The sequence below is a fragment of the Hermetia illucens genome, chromosome 2 (assembly GCF_905115235.1).
Source record: "Hermetia illucens chromosome 2, iHerIll2.2.curated.20191125, whole genome shotgun sequence".
NCBI lineage: Eukaryota > Metazoa > Arthropoda > Insecta > Diptera > Stratiomyidae > Hermetia > Hermetia illucens.
In genome coordinates this window covers 116,534,220-116,553,330 of record NC_051850.1, presented here as the reverse complement: position 1 = coordinate 116,553,330, position 19,111 = coordinate 116,534,220, and the positions used below count along the sequence as shown (strand labels likewise).

At 41.4% G+C, this 19,111-nt stretch overlaps 1 protein-coding gene across 7 annotated transcripts in view; it reads right to left on the bottom strand.

The window, feature by feature from the left end:
- The window catches only part of LOC119649635 (protein furry), a 582,748-nt gene that overhangs the window by 46,316 nt on the left and 517,321 nt on the right, over nt 1-19,111 (bottom strand). For all 7 annotated transcript variants that reach the window (XM_038051881.1, XM_038051885.1, XM_038051884.1 and 4 more), the window contains 5 exons: nt 9,126-9,259; nt 8,903-9,001; nt 4,277-4,411; nt 4,000-4,168; nt 3,754-3,856 (listed from right to left, as the gene is read on the bottom strand). In XM_038051881.1, coding sequence (XP_037907809.1) covers nt 3,754-3,856; nt 4,000-4,168; nt 4,277-4,411; nt 8,903-9,001; nt 9,126-9,259 — 640 coding nt within the window. The remainder of the gene's footprint in view (nt 1-3,753; nt 3,857-3,999; nt 4,169-4,276; nt 4,412-8,902; nt 9,002-9,125; nt 9,260-19,111) is intronic.

Below are 19,111 nucleotides of genomic sequence, written 5' to 3'. Positions count from 1 at the left end.
TGGTAATCACTTTCTGTTTCAGCTTTCAGACCATTTCTTAGCTTCTTGGTGGCTTTTGCAAGCTCCCACGGGGATCCAGGTTCCTACAATTCCCAACTCAAGTTTCATTTACTCCTTATCAACTGTGGGAATTCTGTCGATGTTATTTTCCTGAGCCTACCACTACTGTTGAGAGGTAGAGGGGAGTGTTAAGCTGCTGTGGCGATGCATTGATTGAATTGTTCGAGCTTATTGTCGATGTCGTGGCAAGTTTTCAGTGGAACTCTTACGTGGATATAAGCGCTGATGTATTTCTTGTACTTGCTCTGAAGACATAATATTAACCCCTTTCGATTTGCTTATGGTGTCTAACAGCAGTTTGCCTTACGAAGATCCCCAGTGGGTGTAGTTAACATTATCGCCAGCCGCTAAAAATATTCATGTACACTGAATAACCCCTGCAGTTAGCAGTATGTAGTGCACCGCAGTTACTGAAAGATTTGGCATTTGAGTCCTCCTTGTTTTTAGTGCAGACAGCTGTATTGTGTAAATCTCTGCAAATTATATAAATTTTCGGTAGTTTGCAATACGTTTTTCAGGTTTTTCTGGTGTGGTTCCAATACGACACAGTATAGGGATTGTGTAATTTCGGTTAATTATATTGTATACTGAATCCTTCAATTTCCAATGATTTTTGGATATCACTCGCTCCCAGCCCTAATTCAATGACTTTCAGTACAACTGCAAGAACCTATTCAATTGGTAGGTACAAAATTGTCTGCCTACCTATTGGGATTCAGACACGATCCTTCTCAAATTAAATAAATGCCTACTAAGTGATAAGCATTTAGGCCCGGACGATCCTACCTATTTAAAAGATAAAGGGGCTCTGGCATTGGTGGCCTGTCATAGGTTAGTGAAAGAATACGTCAGACTACCTGAGAGTCCTAGGATATCACGGGAAACCGTGAAGGATTTCGATAGAATTCATGCAGCTGAAATATTACAAGAACTACAACCACCTTCTCGAGACGCCCAATTTCCCTGATTTCCCGAGCCAGTGACACAAAGTAATAATAATAATATACGCGGAGCGACCCGTCGTGTAAACTAACAGCTGGTCAGTCTTGTTATGTGGTGTATGGCAATCAGTTAGAACCACACATTCTGCACATGTCGTTTTCTACCCGTTATTTTATTAACAGCTTTTTATAAGCTTGGGTGGCGACCATGCCGTCCTGGCACACATAAATCCATCCGTCGAAGCAAAGAGATCCCCAGCACACAGTCATCTGTTAGATAAATGCATCGACAAATAGCTACCAAAGGCGATTCACCTGTTGACCGTGCATTGTTTTCGACTTCCATTTATTGGCGCACTGTTAGTCTGACTACTCAGAGGATTGAAAGACTCGCCAGATTTTTGCTGCAAAAATTAGCATATAGTGAGACGCCATGAATGTAGTGTAGTGTTTTGCCGCCACGTCCGCTACGTTACTCCGACGTCACGAGGCAGGTTTATCTGCTCCACGGCAGAGTTGGATGATGCACACGGAATTTGGACGCAGCAGTCCGTGTCCGCCGCTGAACGTTTTCCAGATCGGTTTTAATCCACGGCAAATTTCTGAATGCATAGGCCAGTGAAGTGATAGCGAATACATTCAATACGCTTATTTTATTCATCGAGTTGGGCATTGACACTTCTACTAATAATGGACTTTTAAATTTGTAGGCTGAGCAAGTAATCGGTCTTGAGTCTGCGTAAAATTCATGCTCGGCATAGTGGTATACCGAGTCTCTTTGGCGCTAATCCACTCAGTATGCTGGGCGGGTAACCCCCAATGCCCAATATTATTTCGCTTCCGTTATCGAAAACTGTACTGTCTGGACGCTCTGTTGGAATTCGTTGAACGATCCGAGAAGGATCCACTGGTTATTGGCGGACATTGTATTCTGGACACGTTTGAGGCGACTTTCGCCATGCCGTCGCAACCGACTGCATACAACAGAAAGTTTTTGCTTTAGTGCTTATTATTTTTATTGAATCTTAGAAATATATATATTGGGTTGGGGAAAAAGTAATGTCATATTTGTGATCGAACTTTAACACTTTATTTAACATACTTAGGGTTCTCCGATTTAAGTCAAATATGCGCCGTTTTGTTCGCAAACTTCTTGCCATTTAGAAGGCAACTCCATTATCCCCCTCTTATAAAACCCCCTCTCCTTATTTGCAAAAAACTCAGACAGCCAGTTTTCGCAAGCCTCTTTTGAGGCCAACTTAGTAGCACCAAGAGCGTTTTGCATGGACCGGAAGAGATGGTAGTCACTTGGTGCCATGACCGGACTATACGGTGGGTGCGATAGGACATCCCATCCGAGCTCCCGTAGCTTCTGGCGGGCCATCAAAGATGTGTGAGGCCGAGCGATGTCCTGGTCGAACAGAATACCATTCCTATTGACCACCCTGGCCGCCTCTGGTCAATCACCTGCTTCAAACGGTCGAGTTGCTCACGAATTGAGGTTCTGGCCATAGTTGAGCAGCTCATAGTGGATGACTCCTTTCCAATCCCACCAAATACACAGCAAAACATTCCTGGCCGTCAATCCGGGTTTGGCGATGGTTTGGGCCGGCTCGTCGCGCTTCGACCACGATCTTTTTCGCTTGAGATTTTCGTACGTGATCCACTTTTCAGCACCAGTCACCACATCCGCTTCAAAAATGGGTCGAATTCGTTCCGTTTCAGCAGTGCATCGCAGGCGTTGATTCGGTCCAAGAGATTTTTTTCCATCAACTCGTGTAGCACCCAAACATCCAGCTTTTTTGGAATCCAATCTTCTGCAAATGGTTCCAAATGGTTTTTTGGTCCTTACCCAGTTCCTGGCCAATCGACGATTTTATCGGTTTCTACGACGATTGACCTACTGGCCCCGTACTAGTACGGGGTGTATCTTCGACATCCATTACACCAGAACAAAATTTTTTTGGCCGCCTTCCTTGCATTTTTACCTTTCAGGTAGTAAAAATGTAAAATATGACAAATTTTTTCCTTGGTGGAAGTAAGATGCGATAAGTACAACACAAGATATGTTTAAAATAATAGGTTTTCAAGTTGCACCGCTGATACTTAATTTAATTAAGAGGTACACCCCGTTTATGTTCTCCTGAACAGCCTTGGCTAACCTCAACAGTAAATTATGAATTACCGTTTTATAGTGTGTTATTCAATGTTATTCATATTCAAGGCCATGCTAAATTATTTATTGCGTTCGGTTAGAAAAAATCACAGTTTGTTTTTGTAGATAAAGTATTTATCCATTTTATGCTCTATAAACATAAAAGACATCGAGAGAGTTTCGAAGTTAACTGAGAAGTACAGCAAGGAGACAATTGATGATGAATTAATCACTAAATGGATCAATCAGGATTCAAACTTATTTCGGAGACGCACCAAGCGGCGATAGCAACATTGAGCATTCACATATAGCATGCATCTATGCATTTATATATTTCTTTCAAATGGACGATCAAATTTCATATCAAGAAATCAGTCAGTTGAATGAATTGCAAAAGAAATATAATATTTCGGCAGAGGGATGGACATCAGAACATCCAAGCAGAATTTTATTACCAAATGGTAGTAAAAGGGCAGTAACGTTGCCACACTCACGGGATCAATTTTCATTCGCCTCTTCAAACTTTACAATAAATATTAATCAATCAAAAGTATATCAATGACATACCAAATGAATAAGTTTTGAAACATAACTCACCCCGTTTTTATTGGATCCTCGCCACTATGACGCTTTGTATGAATGGTTCCTTTCTCCACCGCCAAATCCTGTATTCGTGAATCGTTTATTCCAGCTGTTTGTCCTAAGTAAGATAAAAGATAAAGAATAAGGCATAATATTAGAGTAATTACAATCCGTAATAATAACTGAACTTCAGCTTTAAAAACAACCAATTAAGGAGTCGCCTTGCTTCCTGTACTTCACCTGTAATACTCTGCAACTTACCGTCTGAATGGCTGGAAGCTTTTCTCATGCTTGTGAGACGGTAGAAAGGAGGAGTTTCAGTGCGCTCAATTAAGCAATTTAATGTCTCCACTGTCTGAAGTTCATTCATGAGCTCGTCAAGAAGACGATTAGGACACGTTCGAGCTAAATACAACGCAACCCGTTTTGCCTGTAATTAACGTGCAATTTGAAATCAGAGAATTTCTACTTTTATGGAAAATTTAATATACATGTGGCGACTCTCAAATGATAACCAGTAAATACAATGGCCACTTACATATGGAAGAAGTTCATTCGGAGCCATTCCCGACATTATCACCAAATATCGTAAAATCACTTTCAAATTATTTGGCCAGAATTGACATAGAGTGCCCCATAATTCTTCGATGTCTCTAGGGTGTGAATCTGCGAACTTAAAAACAGAAATAGTTGCATAAATTTTAATTCAATTCACATAGCACTGTTAAAAAAGAAATATTGTAAAACTGTCGAAAGATTGAACTTTCTAATAGTTAATGCGAACTGGAAAAAAGCAATTTCGTAAACTAACTCTCAGTGGTCAAGAAGTAGAAAGCCTCACAACATCTAAAGTGTCTGAGCTTTTTATACATGAAATTATTTATTTTCTGGTAGATTCATCAATTAAGATTTTGTTGAAAGGAAAACCTTATTAAAATCGGTTCGCTGTTTGCCTTTCTTTTTAAGGTTTTGTGTAAAACAAAACTGTGCTCGAAAAGGGCTAAACCGATCCCAGCGAAATTTGGTGGACAGATGGGAACTATCAAGTCCCACGCACACAGCGAATGGCATATATTTAGGTGGAGTTTAAAGGGGGGCTCCCCATACATGCAAAGGGGGGGTCAAAAAGTTTTTTCACCGAATATAGTTGTGTAGGGTATCAAATGAAACGATTTGTACTTTCCGAAATTGACATTAGTTTCGGAGTGAATTGCGAAGTGCGTGAGTAAGGAGTCAAAATGTACGCACTTCAAGTGAGACAGGACTCATTTTCGGAAATTACCCAACCTAAAAATCCGAAAAAAATTAGGGTGGTGCGCTTAGATGAAGTCTAGGTCTCAAAATATGTGCCATTCCGATATCTGCTCAAATAAACTTACTAATAGTATATTATCAACTTTGAGAAATTGACTAAAAAACTTCCCTTAAGTTCATCCGAGGTATACTAAATTTTGCGGGGACATAGAGGACAACATACACATGCCAAGTTTCATGAAAATCCAACTATTAGTGCCAAAGTTATAGCAGTTTCAACTTATCAATTTCGTGCGAATTAACAGCATCCTAAGCCATACAAATAAGATGCTCACATCATAATTAACGAGAATAATTGACATTCTAGTGAAATATTAAAATTCCGTTCAAGAAGAATCTAATTCTCCCGAGCCCTTTTTAAGGTTTTGCGTGAAACAAAACCTTATTATCATAGAATCGAGACGGTGTCTGTCTGTCCGTCTGTCCGTCTGTCTGTCTGTCTGTCTGTCTGTCTGTCACACCCGATTTATTCGGAAACGACTAGACCGATTGTCACGAAAATTGGTGAGAGTATGTAATCTGGTGATCCCTTTACATGCAGTAAGTGGCGCCATCTTGTGTTAAGTTTAAGGGGGGGCTCCCCATACATGTGAATGGAGGGTGCAAATTTTTTTTTTACAGAATGAAGCCATGTAGGGTATCAAATGAAAGGTCTCAATTAGCACTTTTCGAATCTGGTTCAATATTTGATATTAGATGAAACATAGGGGAGTGAGGGTTCAAAATATGACCCACAAAAAGTGTAACAGGTCTCGTTCTCAGAACCTATCCAACCGAAAAATCTGCAAAAAATCACAGTGGTGCATCTCTACGAAATCTAGGCCTCAAAATATATCCGGTTCCGATATCTGCACAAATAAAGTTAATAATAGTATATTTCCACATTTTAGAAATTTACCCGGCACCCCCCCTTATGTTCATCCCAGAAGTACAAAATTTGGCATGCGTATAATGAAGAATATAATGCACAGTTTGGTCAAGTTTGAAGAAAATCCAACAATTATTAACAAAGTTATAGGGGGTGAAACTTTACAATTTTTTGTGAATTTCGTGCACTCTACAACCTGCATGCCGTCATCATTACATATCAATTCATCTTATGAATGGGGTCGCAAAGAATTATTTTGTTTTAGTGTGTTAGTTATTCGTCAATCAGACATGTGTGCATGTAGGTATATAATATATGCGTGCTAATGAACTTTACGGGTAGTGCCTAATTCAAATAGAAGTAAATCGGAAATATGGGTACGATCAATTTATATACGTGCATATATGTGTACAGTATTCGGTAATAGGCAGTTTGTTTGTTTAGGGTGAGCGTGGTATCTATGGCTGTAATATGTACGTATGTCTCGTAGTTTGGAAAAATATGAAGGATTATGTTGGATTTGTAGCTATATACGGACAGAAAAATGTGCGATGAAGTTTCTCACATAAGATGAACACAAAACCTTTATACCCGAAGCGCGAGCTTCCGGTATTCCGACTTGTTTATATCTGATGTAGGTTTAATTCTTCGCATTTGCTAATAATATTAAACTCAGAGTGTGAAGCGTATGAGGTTGACTATTATCAATACAGGGCTTTCCATCAAATGATGTATTTACATCGCTTTCTAAAAAATAGAGGGCAATGGAATTTTTAGCTATGTGGCACGGACCTGTCGTACACTCGCCGCTCTTTACATCGGGGTCGGCTCTTCGTGATCGGTTTCGTCATTTTATTTTATCAAGTACCTGATCTGGATGTAATCGCGAGACCTTTAAATCGCCATCCAGCATAATAAGCCACCGTTCTTTCGGCCGGCTTTTTGGTCGCTTACCATTGGCTTCGATGTTCAGATCAATATTGGTAAGTGAATTCTCATTTGCATGAATAATGTGACCACACCATCGAAAACGCCTCTCTCGCAGGTTTTCTACGATTGGTGCATCGTGGATATTCTCATTTCAGACGTGATCAAAACGTATCACGCCACCAGTGCAATGCAACATCTTCGTCCCCATAACCGCAAGACGCGGTTCATTGTCTTTTATAGCCGGCCAACACTCAGAACTATAGAGAGCGGCAGACGGACGACATTGCAGTAAATTTTAGATTTGGGACGTGCGCTGATACGTCGATCGCAAAGAACACCAGTTGTGGAATGCCACTTCATCCAGGTTGCGTTAATGCGTGAAGCAATTTCATTACGCAGTTCTTCATTGGCTGATAGCATTGACTCCAGATATTTAAATTGCTGAGTTCTGGCAATGACAGCAACCTGCCCCTCCAGATATTTAAATCACTCAGTTCTGGCAATGGCAGTAACCTGTTTGTCTCTCTGTCCGTCACACACAGTTTTCTCGGAGGCGGTTGTAACGATTCACACCAAATTTGGTAGAAAGCTGGGAACTGTGAACGCTCACGCATATAGTGAATTACATCCTTTTACGTCCCCATACATGCAAAAGAGGGGGTGTAAATTTTTTTTCATCAAATATAATCATGCAGGGTATCAAATTAAAGGTATCGGTTAGTACTTTTCGAAGCCCGTTTAAGTTTTGACATTTGTTGAACAGGTGGGGAGTGCGGGGGGGTTGAAAGTGATCATTTCTTTAACAGACCCATTCTCATAAACTACTTAACTGGAAAAGCTGAAAAAAGTCAAGAGGCTGCCACTGCCTGGGCACCAAAATACCCTCCATACCGATACCTTTTCAAATAAAGTTAATAATAGTACATTACTACAATTTTTAGTAATTGGCAGGAAACCCCCCTTAAGTTCCTTCTAGAACCACGAAATTGCAGTAATGTAGGCTACAGTATAGAGCATGATCCTACCAAATTTGGTGAAAATCGCACTATTACTAACAAAGTTATAATAGGAAGTTATAATAGGAAATTCAAAAGTTTGAATGTCAATATCATTTGAAAAGGGACGTTCTCACATAATATTATATATGCATATATTACGTGCTACATACTAATGGGACAAATGCACACTTAAATGTCTTTATAAAAGAAATACACAAAACCTTTCATACCTGAAGCGTCTAACTTCCGGTTTCCCGAGTTGTTGTTCTCTTAGGAGGGGGAAATCTTCACGTGTGTGGGACCGTTACCTACTTAAATTACCCCAGACTCCCCCCAGCCGCGTGGAACCATCACAACCAACTCCCTTAGATTCTTCTCTAGGTTCGTCTTTTCTTCCACGAATTTTGGACCGTGGAAGAATACGAGTATCGCGTTCCATCGCAATTCGGACAATCGGGTAAGGTGTCTAGTTTAAACCTCCACAGGTATGCGATTTTCTGAAACTGTGTAAGATCATATTTGACCTCACCGTGCCCTTTCTTCAACCACTCCTTGATTTCAGCGTTCCGAGATTGGCTTCGCGTTGTACATATGTATATGTTCGTCATCTCATCAGCTAGGGTGTCAATCAGCATCATTCCCGGGACAATGAATGTTGCATCACCTGAGATAGTTCTGAAGGCAGAGCGGCGATGTTCTTCTGTAGATTAAACTCAGTTCGTCACCGCTAAATGAAATCCACATAATGTCTTTCCATAAACTACCGATACTTATAGCAAGATCGAGCTCACCAGCAACCTAGAAATATGTCATGACCCTTCAACGTTCATTCACGACGTGCGAGTATTATGTTTCGAAAGCGTCCATATATAGCGAAAACATTTAGAATATTCAAATTTCCCGAAAAAATAGCGAATTTGGTAAACATTTTGAATCAAACGGAGTTCTAGTATTGTGTGTTAAACTCAAGTTAGCACCACCCGCATTGCATACCAGACATCACAATCTGAAATTGAAGCATTGCAATCCGAAAAGCATAAATTTCCATACATACTTTTGCAGTGATGTAGAACAAGTTATTCAATATCATCTCGGTTGCTTCTGTCGAACCAGATCCTTCACGTCGGCCCCGCGTTCCCGAGTCGGGAAAATACTGAAACGGAATAAACCAAATTATAGCATTCTCAATCTGACAGTAACAGCAGTTGCTACAGCAATACACCCTCGACAAAATTCATGTGAAAAGTACACAGATTATACCCGAGCGTAATACTTACCATGATATACGATAATGGCGTTGCAGGAGGTACACTGGTTGCAACTAGTTCCATGTTCTCGAGCCACGGAAGCAGGCATTGTAGGAGCAGAGCACGGACTTCCTCTCGAGCCGTTTGGAAACGATGTGTAATTTCTGTGGGATGAAGGAAAAATTCATATTGTTGAGTGCCGTTTTCAAGTACTTGAGAAAATGGAAATAGTTTATTTGTTAGCGTGACATTCTGGTATGAGAAGTGGAAAATTTATTTGAAATTGGATGAACGTAACGCAGTTAGAATTCGAGGAAATATTCTAGTTCTACAGTTCTCTTAGCTTTAAAACTCTTTTCAACTTCTCGGAATTGGTTGCAAATCAGTTTTCAACGATGTGCATTTTGTTATACATGGACGAGGACATATGCACATGCAGTTAGAAAGGTCAGAGTACATACATTCATCATACCTTTCCAAGCGAAGCTAATGTTTTAAACTTTTATCAAATCAAAATTCTTCAGATAGTAAAGAAACCCTCAGTCTACCCCTTCTTGATGGCGAACCGGGCTATTTGGGAGGAGAAAGTCTCTCAGTTCTTTTCGTGTACTAAATTCCTATTTCAAGTAAGGCCCTCAATTTTTAAAAAGGATGAATGTCGGTTTCGTTCTATACGGGGGCTGTTCATCGAATGTTGCCTTATACCTACCCTAGGAAAGCTTGGTCGAAATTGGTTGCCAGGTGTTGGTTCTTCTTTTATATACATATATTCACAAACACGGCACAAATACAATTTATGTTGAGGGCGAAAACCGCCTAGTTCGAAACTAACTTGGCCGAAGCAGAAATTTTTTTTTCATATGGGATAAAGGTAAGCTAGGGGGATATATGGCCTAGGTCCCTTTTCGGAGATGTCGAAGCAAATAGAGGAAGGTGAGCTGAAGATAAGGGACTTTTTGAATGTGTATTTGGAATCCGACTGCAGGTTCTGAAGAGCTTTGTTATCCTTCTGGACTGTAGCGGTTACCGAAAAATCAACTGCGGCTAGAACGTTTATCTGAAAGATACGGTTCAAAGCGGCAGCGACTAAATTGTCTCCACTGGTACTGGCTAATGAAAGTTGAGTGTCGAAGTTGGCGACGAGACGCTTAGTCGGGTTCGGTTAGGCGTGCATCCTATTGAGGGAATGAAAAAAGTGTACAATGTACCAGTTGTTGCTTGTGGCGGTCCCAAACCATGAAAAGTTTCTGGAAAGCCCACATCTTCCCACCATCCCTTGGTTTTAAGCTCAGACAGGAAGGCGTTAATGAGGGACAAGTAGTTAGCGGTTTTGTACAAGAAGCGACAATAGTAGTTTACAATGCCTTGAGTATTTTACCGTTTCAAGCAGCAGAAATCTGACGACCTTTTCTGGATCGCGTGGTATGTCATCAGGGGTAATGTAATGGTGGTAGGACTCCTCATTTTTTCACGTTGAGAACTAGACAAGGAGGCGTTGAACAATACTCTCGAGATGTGCCAAATGCTTGGACTCTGTGGACGAGGTGATTAGAACACCATCCAAGTACAGGAAAGGGAAGTCGAAGTTTCATAGTATAAAGTGGATCAATCTCTCGAAGGTTTGCGTCGCAATGCACACACCAAAAACCATCCGTGTGAATTCGAAGAGCCCGAAGGGTGTCCAAATTGTCGCCTTTGGAATATCTTGAGAGCTACAGAAATTTGATGACTAAGATCCAAGGTCGAGAATACAGTAATTAATCAGCAAAGGCTGCGATGACAGGAATCTCCGCATTCATTCATCTGTAATCTCCATAACGTCACCGTTTACAATAAGGCTCGGGCTGACATAGAATGGAGATGACCAACAACTGTTGGAAGTTGTGCATACACCCAGCTTAAATAGTTCTTCTATTTCTGCCTAACAACGAGCTCTTAGAGTGATAAAGGACGTACCTTCGGGAAGACTGGGTTGATGTGGAGCTGAATATCATACTTGACTGGCTGATTGATACGTGAGTCGGCAACATCCTCAAAAATAATGGACGAAACCGTCTGTCAAGATTTTTTCTTAACTTCTTGAACTTGGGTGTTTAGCCCAAAAAGAGGAGTCCGTGGACTACAAGAGGGGAAGGAAGTTGCTTCCCAAGTGGTCCGGTCCGTTATCAAGTGAATGCGGACTCAGGACTCTCAGCATCCTCAACAAAAAACAATTCACTTCGGCCTGGTGTAGGTTTGAACTTATGATGGATTTCATTTCAATATAATTCATACTCATGTCGTGTTTGCGATTATATATATAATAAATGGAGCGATTACCACCTGTCGCCACTTTCAGTCACGCTGTTCTCAGGGCAGAGGTGAGGCAGCGTCTGATAATTTGCCTCTGCCCTGGGCGCAGCCAATTTTTTTTCTTTTCTTAATGGAAAGAGCATTGTTGGTCGAGCAGATTGAAATTTCTTCGTATTTCCATCATCATGGCGATCTCACGAAATACTCCCTCATGTATTTTATCTTTCGTTGCGAGTTGAGTGTAGGAACCATTATCCAGAATATCAACGACGAACGCGCCTCACTTCTCACCCAGGGCCACGAACGCATGATTGTAGCGTCTGCAGTGACACCTGTCAACATGAACTGGACTCTCGGTGGAGGAACCAAGCGTTCGGGTTCCAGAACCGTGGTACCCTTATTCCCAAGGCGGTTATGGGTACAGACGGTCCTTCGGTATCTTTCCTCTTCGCGGGACATATCTTTTCAACCAACGACATACTTGAGCAGAACTCCGCGACGGAATAAAACCACAAGCAAGATTAAATCAAACGAAGGCAACACTCTAATCTAATTTTCTTCAAAATTTATAAGTTAGACTTCGCATAAGTTCAGGCAATAAAGTTTAAGGAGAAACGGAACGTTGATTTAATTCGAAGCGATATGCTCATTGTCAAACAAACAGCAAACTACGAACATTTTAAATGAAACACTAAATATCAGGCAATCGAAAATACTGGTTTAAGGGTGAACTTCGTTGCAATTATAATCTGATTGTACCTATGCGGAAAATAACAACGCTTTAGAATGTTTTTCCTGTTCTTGTTAGGATATGGAAATTCCACGACAAAAGTTTGAGATACTTTTGGTACGTATCATCAGAAAAGTACTACCCCGAAGCGAGCCAGTGTGGAGAGCGAATAAATCTCCCATGTTGCTTCGCTCCGACATACCTACCCACCTAAACCACGCTTACTAGTTCTCATCATGGGCTTCGAGTAACCGCTCATTCTTATGTATATATTTTTATGGACATCATGCATATTAATGAATTGCATTTTTTATTCCTATGGAAGATTGGTATCTGCAATTTTCTTACTCAATTGCAGAATCGACAATTATGGATTTTCGCCGATTCTAACAAACACAAAGTTAAATAAAAATCCAATCGAAAATATGGGAAGTGCCTGTCTCAGTTCCTACACTAAACAGGTAGGTCACCAGTTGGCTTCCAGCCGATCTTGACCCTCTTTAGGATAGAGTTCTGCTGGCTTCACGCTTGAGATTTTATATTAGGAAAGACGTAGCGACTCCAGTTGGCCCTGAGCCGAGGATAGCTAGTCAGATTTCGTCCGATGGATGTCTTGGCCATCGCATAGTTAGATTTTGACTGCATTGCAGATTGTACATATACATATGTAACCACGGGTTTCAGTTGTACTAGATATGATATAAAAAATTAATAAAGAGCTATCTTCAAGACGAGGTTCTTTTTTTATTTGGTTTAAAAGTACCCACAACGCACGGAGTAAACCCACATGAGGTAGGGGGCTACCCGTACAAATATATATGCTAGAGAAGCTAGTAAATCTTAAATATACTGCTGCACTTTGGGAAAAAGGTCCCAATGTGCATGGTGGCAGTACATAACGACCTCAAAGGAGAGTCCTGCATTTGTTGAAGAATATCTGAGGATGTGAACTAAAACCTTTATAAAAAAGTTAGAATAATACAATGTCCACTCTGTCGTCTCTTTCGTGTCGGCTTGGTCGCGACTGATAATTCCGTTCGCCAGCAGCAATTCTTTGAGTAGCTTGGATCCACCTGATGCGATAGAACTCCGCACAATCCAATTCGCCGAGTTCGGTGTACTGGTGGATACGGCGAATACGTCGGACCAATCCAATGAGCAATTTTACAGCACTTTGATAATTTTTCTTCAACTGGGCTAGCTGTGGACTAAGCCATCCAAGACGTAGGTATCGGTTCCGCCCTGGTATGACACGAATATGAATACGAATACGGAGGGTGTGACGTCAGCAACGTTGTTCTTTGTGAGAAAAATTCTTTTAGATACTTAAATTTCGTTCCATCTACTTAGATAACATATTGTATTAAAAATTATTCCTTTTACATTGACATTGACAGACATAAAAGGGTATTGGAAGATTTAACGAAGGTCAAAATGACCCCGCAAAACATTATTGAGGAGATACTGAAATTAGGGAAAAACTAAAAATTGCAGTGGACTTCGTAATATCATGTATTCACTCGATGTTGTTGGGAAAGTAGAACGCCCAAGGACCCGAGGAGAGGGCAAAATGAAGCGATCTGAAGCGCATCCTTCCTTTCGATTGAATGCTTCGTGTCTGCTTGGCGATAAAGGAGAAGTAGAGGATAGGAATTTTTATGGCATGAATCCCACGCGCTGCCACCACCTGGCGCAATAACGAATTTTTAAGATTTCGTCCTTTAGGAAATAAACCAATCGGAATACCGGAAGCTTAATACTTCAGGTATAAAGGTTTTGTGTTGATGCTGGTTTTTTCATTTATATAAAGTTAAATCGTTCATATGAGTTGACTTTATATGATGATGACATCATACGCGCATTACAGTGCAATAAATATATGTGAAACGCAAAACTTTGACCTTTTATGACATTGCCAATAATAGTTGGATTTTCTTAAAACTTGCTTTGTATTATTTCTTATAATGGCACCAAATTTTGCGATTCTGGCATGAACTTAAGGGGGTTTTCAGACAAATTTCTAAAATATGGTAATATGCTATTATTGACTTTATTTGGATAGGTGCTGAGAACGAGACCCGTTTCACCTTTCGGGGCACACATTTTGACCCCTCACTTCCCCACGTTTCTTTCAATATCAGAAATGAGATCAATTTCAAAAATTACTAATCAAGCCCATTCATTAGATACTTCACCTGACCATATTTTCTGCGAAAAAATGTTACACCCTCTTTCGCATGGCTGGAGCACCCCCTTAAACTCATTACAAAAGGGGCGCCCTTTACTATATGTAAAGGGATTCACAGAACTGTTCTTTTTCTCACCCACTTTCGGAACAATAGATTCAGCCGTTTCTGAATAAATCAGGTGTGAAACATAGACTGTCTGTCGACAGACAGATAGAATCAGAGGTCCAAGTGGCTATAATAAGCGAAACCTATAGAAATCCTAACAATTATGTGTCGGTAGCCGATCCTATAGGTGGGGGGGCTTTGTGGGCATTCGGAAACCAAGTCATACAAGAATGTGTGATACCGTCCACAAGTGGGGCGTGTGGGCGAAAGTAGACGTTATATACATTTATAATCCCATTGCTTCTCCAAACTTGACATTGGCTGAATTCGCAAAAAAATGAAAATTAGAAACCGATGACTGCAATGCATGGGCCACAGAATGGGGATGTTCACTGACAAATGCAAGAGAACGTTGTCTCGTGGAGGCTTTCGCGCAATTAGACATCATATTGGCTAACGATGATCACGTTGATACTTACCGGAAAGAGTGGTTCGATTCGGTTGTAGATCTGACCTTTATTAGTCCTTCACTAGCCCCCGATATGTACTGGAACGTCAGTAAACACTACACCCACAGTAATCCCAGGCAATATTTTTTGACCTGAAGAGTATATTATTGGTGGCTTGATTCGCAAGATAGCAATCAAGGTTGAGTTTTCCTGTCAGCGACGGTGATAAAATGCCAGCATCTTATGAAGATATAGGCGTGTGTTTTACTGTTCCAATGTATAATTTAGCAAGGCGATAAACGATGGATTTATAAATACACGTGACCACTAAGATTGTCCGCAATGACGATATACTCAACGCTAGCACGTTACATCACTGGACTCCTTTAATGGCATCATGGACACCCTCAAAGATGGCAATGCCGACACTGGCACCGACATACGTGGGATAACATTCTAGCCATGTGTATCGCGTACCTGGACACCCAACACATTTTCTATCGTTTTTGAAGACATTTCCGACCCACATATTCAAACAATTTTTTGAAAATACCGCAACATCACTTCCGCTTCTCTCTGATCCTGTTAAGCATGATGATCAGAGCCACAACAACAGTACTTGATTCTGAAGCGCGTCCATTAACACGGCAGAGGCACACTGTTGCGAGGAAAGAGTTCGAAGAATTACTTAAGCAGGCATGAATTGAAGACCGAAGACACCCGTCTGATTGCATAGTCTCAAGAGGCTGTCCAGGCGATTGAGACAACCAAGCAACAGGTAGTGGAAGCTACACTTCTGACATTTCCTCAACAAGGTGCACTGCTAGCCGAATTCGTCGATGCTTCAGACATTGCCATAGGTGTTGGCCTTCAGCGCCGTTGAACTTCTTTTCCAAGCAGTTGAATCCATTGAATTAAATTACTTACGATCGTGATTTATTAGCTGCATATCTCGCAATTAAGTACCTGAGTCAAATCAGGGTATTACTCTCGGGTAAGCGCAATGCTGACCACACAGTAGTCCTGTATTTCAAGGCCCTGATCCAATTGGAACGTAGCGCCAACGATAATTATTATTATTCCCTTAAAGCAATTCACAGTTTTCACGAACCAAAACCACTCGCCTTTGCTTTGAATCAGAAACCCGACAAATCGTCGCTCCGCCAATTTCAGCATCTAAGCTTTACCAACCACTTCCATTCCAACATTCAACCAGTGTCGGGAAAAGAAAAAGTATTTGCTGATGCTTCATCACGTTGATTTCCCGGCAATCGCGGAGGCGCAGAAAGACGACGAAAGTCTCTCAGAGCCCCAAGATCAACTCCAAATATACATCTAGGCAGTTTCCTACCTTCGCCTGGACGTCCAGTATATACTGCCAGACCTCAGACAAGGGACCAAGGCCGTATATTCCGATCGATTTCTGTAAGGAACTATTTCACACCGTTTATCATCTAGCGCAGCGAGGCATCCGGACAACGAGTCAATTAGTCACCACAAAATATTTCTCGCCGTCCATGAACAAGTGAATTAATCATTGGGCCCGACGGTAGATCGCATACCAGAAGTACAACACTACAAAACATGTGAGGAAAAGGGTAGACGTGTTCCCCCGGCCCACCTTGTCGGGCGAATTGGAGCACTTTTGACATTCAGTCTCATTAGTGTCACCGCATTCCGAGCCAGATCCACCATCTATTTTACGACATCGACGAATAAAATCATGCTTGACACAAAATAGTTAGTGAACCAATTGGGCCTCGCCTAACCAAACAGTTTGAAAGCTTTGTTCGAAACTCCTCCCAATCTCGAAGCGTTGTTGTCCCAAATACGTCCGCAGATCAATTCTTTTATGGCCACCTGTTCCCGCGGACTTCTTCGCCCATTCCTCCACCTCTCCATTCACCACCTCGGATAGGAGAAAATACTTTTCCACCCATGTGCTGGACAGGTGGTAATCTCAAGGGCCCCAGGCCAAGAAAATGGGGGTTCAAAAAGTGTCACCCAAATGAGTCTAGGAGTTACTTCGTTGCAGCAGGCAAATTGCTTTTACCAGCATGTTTCTCCTTTTATTCTGAATCGCCTTTCCTATTTTTTTTAAGGTCTGGCAGTATCTCGCCACGTTTACGGTCTCCTCCTGAGCCAGATACTCAATTATCCCTTCATGGTTATAAAACACCGATGCCGTGATTGAAGCTGAAATTGTAGCTTTCCACTTTTTGGCGGAGCGTGAAAAGGTGCGGCGACAATAAGATAGCACACCTGCAAATTTCTCATTGTTTCCCAAACTACTGGATCCACGTCAGTAAAATGTTCTATAAAGTGGGATGGTAGACTAAAATACACATTCCCACGTCAAAATAATTAGCTTTTTTCTCAAAAATTGAAGTTTTAGGCGGAATATTATGATTTTTAGGTGCGACAAAAATATAGCACATCCCACATCCCTCTTTAATTAGCCTGGATCCCTGAATCAGGTCAGTTGAAATTCTACCTTTAGAAAGTGGTAATCAAAAGGTAGGCATTCATCTATCACACGCAGCGGCCAATAAAGCCTACAATCCCTTCAGTTCATCGATCCGCTTCCACGATTCTGCATTCAACCAGACTTTGTGACGCCCTATCGGGACGAATCGGTATAGCCTCCGAGAAAAGGATATTTTTGATGGCGGCCCAATGCTCATTGATATTTTCAGAAGCATTACTCAGTAGATCTGCCGATCGATTAGCAAGATAGCTCTCCCACTGTCGGGTCACAACTGGGTCATACAAGCGATCGATGTTGAACTTAAGGGATCGCAGGTTTCCAACTCTGTGGAAAGTAGCGGACGCAACATGCAATCGAACGTAAGCGATCGTCAGATGTCGATCCTTGTCGATGTCTGCGTCTCTCTTGTTACGCACATCTGGCAGACAACTCCTTTATCTTCTACTGATCGCAAAGTGGTCGATCTTGTTGTTCGTACGGCGTCGGTCCTTAAAAACCCAGCTGACCTTATGATAGGCTCTGTGCTCGAACAATGTGCCACCAATAACGAGGCGGCGGAAATTGCAGAAATCGACAAATCTCTCACCATTACCCTTGCAGTCATCAAGATCGTGTTTCCCCATCACATGTCCGAGGTAGGTGTTCGCAGATCCCACCTTGGCATTTAGATCACCCATAACGATCACAATGTCACCTTTAGGAAGCCTCTCTTGAACTGCGTATAAATGCTCATAGAAAGAATCCTTCTCCACTATATCGGAAGTCTTCTTTGGTGCATAATTCTGTATAATTCTGAGGATCCTTAACCTGGACTGGAATTTTACAGTTACCTGTCAGAAATCATTGGAATTCTCGCTTGAGTTGGAATTCTCGCTTGACCTACGATACCATTTTCGAGCAGCATGCGTACATTCCAGAAACCAATAATAGTCCGTTCTTGATAGCCAAACGTCTTCGGCATGAGGTCAGTTACTATCCGAAGCGTTGTTGACGTTTCGATAGCTGCAAAGTTTCGAAATTTGCAGGATACTAGCCCAGAAATTCCTACCCCGTTTAGTCGCAACTCAGAGAGGCAGACAGACATGAATTTATTTTAATATAGTTTTCGACCATTACTCGCACTATTGATATGCGACCCTAGAGCTTCTACTTTTTGAAAAATATTCCTCACTGTTTGGCGCTAGTGCCTAACAGATTTGTGGATTCCCGCTAGTGAATTGTTTTTCAAAACAGAGGGCGATTCGCGACAATTCAATAACAAACGATATTACGATATGCGATCAATTAGGTTTCTCTGATTATTTTCATAGTCTTCGGTATGTTTTTTAAGGTTTTGTGTAAAACAAAACCTTATTAACATCGATTCAATGTCTGTCTGTCTGTCACACGCATTTTTCTCCAAAACGGCTAAACCGATCCAAACGAAATTTGGTGGACAGATGGGAACTATGAAATCCCACGCATACAGCGAGTGGCATAAATTTAGGTGGAGTTTAAAGGGGGGCTCCCCATACATGCAAAGGGGGGATTCAAACATTTTTTTGCCGGATATAGTTGTGTAGGGTATCAAATGAAAGGTCTCGATTCGTACCTTCCGAAACTGATATTAGTTTTGGCATAAACTGCAAAGTGCGTGAGTAAGGAGTCAAAATGTACGCATTTGAAGTGAGACAGGACTCATTTTCGGAAACTACCCAACCCAAAAATCCGAAAAAAATCAGGGTGATGCGCCTATATGAAATCTAGGCCTCAAAATATGTCCC